This window comes from Cucumis melo, chromosome 1, assembly GCF_025177605.1.
Source record: "Cucumis melo cultivar AY chromosome 1, USDA_Cmelo_AY_1.0, whole genome shotgun sequence".
In the NCBI taxonomy this organism is placed as follows: domain Eukaryota; kingdom Viridiplantae; phylum Streptophyta; class Magnoliopsida; order Cucurbitales; family Cucurbitaceae; genus Cucumis; species Cucumis melo.
Window position 1 is genome coordinate 1969865 of NC_066857.1, and position 4926 is coordinate 1974790.

Genomic DNA, 4926 nt, shown 5'->3' on the forward strand with positions numbered 1-4926 from the left:
AATTCGTAGAAAATTTATTTTCAAAAGAGTAGCCACCATGAATCGAACGCATAATCTTTTAATATTATCAAATATTTTTTTTATAAAAATTTTGGCATATTATTACGCTGAAAACAAAAATTCAAAAGAAAGTTATTAGAATTTGACTTGTCACCCTCATGGTAAGTTGAGAGAGAGAAGGAAATTGGAGTTGATATATACATTTTTGTCTTTGATTACTCTCATATATCTTTCCAACCTTCTTTGAGATCTACATTCAACAACAAGTTGGCACACAGTCCAATGAACATCCACTTATTTATATTAAATAAATCATAACAAAACCAATATAAATCAAACATGTCTCAATAATAGGAAAAGTCAAAAGAAGACAAGAGTTTCTTGTCTTGCATTTATGTAATATGCTTATTTGACCATCCAGAAAATAGTTATTGCTTACGTAGAAATATTCTGTTAATTTTGAGATTTAAGGTTCGATTTATCTTTGCTTAAAAGAATTTCAGAAATGACTTGATCCAAATTTGTTAGGGATGACCCACCAATCTTACAAGCCTCTTCGGCCTTCCTCTTCCACTCTTTGGCATTTCTCTTCATGTCTTCACCCTTTTCTCCTTCCATCAACTCCCTCACAAGCTTCTCCACATCCTCCCTCCTCACATTGCTATCAATCTCCAACCCATTTCCCCACTCCGTCTTACAATAGCGACAATTAGTTTGTTGTTCTGCAAAGAACGGCCACGATATCATAGCCACTCCTCCTGCAATACTCTCCATCGTCGAGTTCCATCCGCTATGTGTCAAAAACCCTCCAACAGAAGGATGCTTCAAAACCTCTTCTTGGTTACACCAATCCCCCAACATCCCTCTTTCTTTGGTTTCCGCCACAAACTCCGCTGGCAACAATGCCGTCTCCCCTTCCACTAGATCTGGCCTTACGATCCACAAGAATGGCTTCTCACTATTGGCAAGTCCCCATGCAAATTCCACCAAGTGTTGAGGAGACATCACAGTTATGCTTCCAAAGTTGACGTAAACTACTGAGTTGGGCTGTTGTGAATCAAGCCATTTCATGCATTCTGATTGCTCGTCCCATAGATTTGAACGGATGCCTTTGACTTTGTCGTCTTTGATTAACTCAGTAACTAATGAGTTGATTGGACCAATAGGGTAAATGGGAGGGAGTTTTGAGGAAAGTGCTTCTAATACGTGGTGCTCTAAGGAATCAAACGTGTTTATGATTATCGCATTGGCTTTGGGAAGTGTTTCCAATTGTTGGATGAAAAAGTTGAGCATTATATCGTCTTTGTCTGTTGTTCTAATAAAGCTTGGAATGTCTCTCAAACGAATTTTCTCCATCGGCGGGATCCATTCTATTGTTTCTTCTAGATCCCCATTACTCATGAAGTTTTCATCTACAATACAAAAGAAATACAAATTATAATTTATAAGCATAAGGGGTTGAGATCGTTAAATATTACATTAAATTTGTTTCACCCATTAACTAAAGATTTTGGGTCATTAAAGATGGTATTAGAACCAACTGTCCAAAGAGATTATGTGTTCATGTCTCTAAAATCTATTGGTGAATTAATAGATAATATAATATTAAATTTGTTTTTATCGATAAAAGAGACATTTTTAATTGTTATATAATAAAAATATTATTATCATTTTGAGGACAAATTAATTTTAAATTAAGGGAAAACAACGGAGATGAGATAACCAAATCAAACAAATTATTTTATATTAATTGATAAAGTTTCAGATTTTTTTTTTTAATTTCTTTTAACTTTATATTAAAATAATGAATCAATACAAAATAAATACAAATTATAATTTGTGAGTAGAAGAGGTTAGATTATTAAATATTACGTTAAATTTGACTTCATCCATCAGTTAAAGTTTTTGGGTCGATTGATGATTCAAGATGGTATTAGAGTCGTGGTTCAAACAAATCATGTATTCAAGTCTCTAAAGTTTATTAGTAAATTAATAGATAATATAATATTAAATTTGTTTTTATTGATAAACTTATTTTTTTTTAAATCAATCAATAATTTAACGAAGACATTTTTAATTATTATATGATAAAAAATATTATTATCACTTCGAGGACAAATCAATTTTAAATTAAAGGAAAATAATGGAGTTCACATAACCAAATCAAACAAATTATTTTATATTAATTGATAAAGTTTCATATATATTTTTTATTTCTTTAACTTTATATTAAAATAATGAATTAATACAAAGGAAAAAACATCAAAGCAAAGAAGATACTCTCGGGAAATCTTATTAAAATACAATTTTGAATATTTTTATATATGAACTTCCAAAAGCTAAATTTTTTCGAGTTTGATTTTAATTTAGATTTTTTTAGTTTTCTTTTCATTTAATTTTAATTTTCAAAATCTTTCACTTGTTTAATTGAATACTCACTTATTGTCTCTTAATTAATAGAATTATAATTAATTAAAAATTCACAATTTCTTCATCCCTATTAAAATTAATTTTAAATTTTCACTTCATAATTACTTTTAATATTAATTAATAAACATTTAACGCCCCCATAATGAAAACCAAAATAAAAACCGAATCCAAAACTTACAACTACCACAAGATAATTTTCCCATTATTTAAGAAGCTAATGTGCTCCTAGTAAATGCTAACTTTAGATCAAACAATTCAAAATATAAAGTTAATGCTCATCAGTAAATATTTATTATATCAATACATATATCTACCCAAAACTATCTTCAAAGCTGCGGATCTAATAGTAGGAATTATACGTCAAAATTTCAAAAGCATTGATAGGATGTTTGCGGCACAGTGCTATATAATAATCACTATAGCAGAAATAATATTATTAATCAACTGGACGAAAAATAAGAATAGTAAACATGTAAATTAATTTATATATATACCTTTAAAAGGAATCATCTGCTGTTCAACAAGCTTAGCATACTGCATATATCCAAGGCACCCACAAGCACTAGCCGTCCAAAACGAAGCAATGGGAATACCGAATTTCTGGGCAGCAAAAACAGTGAAAGTCATGACCCCATCGCCAATAATACACGAAACAGGTGGAACAGTACTGCCACTCGAGTTGATCTCCGAAATGAGACTACAAAGTGGAGCCAAACAATTACGGGAAGTGGAATAGCAGAGTGAAGGAACATGTTGGGTGGCGTTGCCATCGGACGGTGGGAGGCCGTCGGGAATGGCTCTGAATTGAAAGTCAGGCAAGCCATCCAAAGAGTTGGGACCTCGGGATCTAAGGAGACGTCTATGGTTGTATTCTGTGTTGACAAACGTTACGTGAAAGCCTTTGTGGTGAAAAAGCTTTGCAAGCTTTAGCATAGGACTTATGTGGCCTTGAGATGGGTATGGGACGAACACTGCATGAGGTTGCTGATTTTTTTGGTCTACTTTGGAAAGAGAACCCATCTTTTTTCTTTCTCTTAATTTCTATGCAGAAATGATTTGTTTTGAAGAGAAATGAGAGATGGGGTTTTGGTTTTGGTTTATGTTCTTTTTTATAGGCTTCAAACTCATTGGGAACACAAATTGTAAATTCAGTTGTTTTTATAATGGCATTAGTATTGTTTTATTTTAGGCTAAGAATCTTTGGTTAACTATTCTATCTTGATTCTTTAAAATTGAGTTTATAAACAATTATTTTATCATTATATAACATATAAAGTATAAAATTAGAAGGTGTTCGATGAAGGTTTTATTTTCTCTATCCAATTAATATTGGTTTCCACTCGATAGATTTTCTTTTTTATATTTTAAATGTCAGAAGAGAATGAAAGTGTTAGATGATATAATATTATATTTTTCACGCACCAAAATGCAAATAGTTTTTAAAGTCATGTTTTATATATTTAAGAAAGATGCAAATGAGACTTAATTTAATCTACTTTTACTTGTGTTTAAATCTCATAATATGTCATACTAATAGAATAATTGCATTAATTCAGAAAAATACTCTGATACATCTCATACATCACCTGTTGTCGTTGTCGTGCATCGCTTCAAATTGTCCAATTATTTCTTATTTCATTTATAAATAGTTATATTACTTATTTGATGTGAATGATTAGAAGAAACGGTACAAAAATAGATGTATCTCAATATAGTTAATTTATAGTAATGATTAAATACATAAAAAAAAGTCTTAATTTATATGCTTATAACATGGGATTTTTTCAAAAATAGAAAAAAAAAATATTTATGCTCATGGAAAAAACCACTAAAAAACAAAATTTATTGTTGAATAAATGGTATGTGAGACCCTTTATATAGAGTTGCATTGTTTCACGAATGTTCATCTTTTTTCGAAAACAACCAATTTGAAGAACTGACGCGACTATTCAAATGACCACGACTAATTTACAAAAACACATTTTCTTCTAATTGCTTTAAAAGAACCTTTTTTCCATAATGATTTTTTCTCAGACATTCCTCCCTTTTGTAACATTTGTTCAAGTTCGGTTTATTTCCATTAAGTATAGTTCGTTGAAAGACAATTACTAATGAAATTCAGACATTATATAGTAAATAAAATTATCTTTAGGAGACAGTATAAATTCATTAGGCTCAGATTATTTTCGATATGCCATGTTTTTAATTTTCTATTTCTAGCTTTATGATATATTATTCATATAAAATTAATTACTCTTGATTTTTAATTTTTTTCTATTTTTCACAAATTTCTTATAATTCAATATTATTGGACTCATTCTCTCAATAATTACGGAGACATTGATTTGAAATGACATGAAAATGATTATTGAGGTAATCTACACCATGTGAGATTTTATCTTTTTCATAAAACATAAACCACTACTTGAAATTGGAAGACTCTCGTGGTAAACTCATTACCAACTTCCGATTAATATTTTCTAAAAACTTCGAAAA

The 4926-nt window shown here is 30.0% G+C and overlaps 1 protein-coding gene across 1 annotated transcript; it reads right to left on the reverse strand.

The window, feature by feature from the left end:
* Positions 1 to 283: 283 nt before the first annotated feature.
* On the reverse strand, positions 284 to 3722 carry LOC103495446 (7-deoxyloganetin glucosyltransferase-like). The gene is made up of 2 exons (XM_008457011.3): positions 2925 to 3722; positions 284 to 1412 (listed from the first exon to the last, which is right to left on the reverse strand). Exons 1-2 carry the CDS (start codon positions 3448 to 3450, stop codon positions 454 to 456), a joined length of 1485 nt encoding a protein of 494 aa, XP_008455233.2. The 5' UTR covers positions 3451 to 3722; the 3' UTR covers positions 284 to 453.
* Positions 3723 to 4926: the final 1204 nt, after the last annotated feature.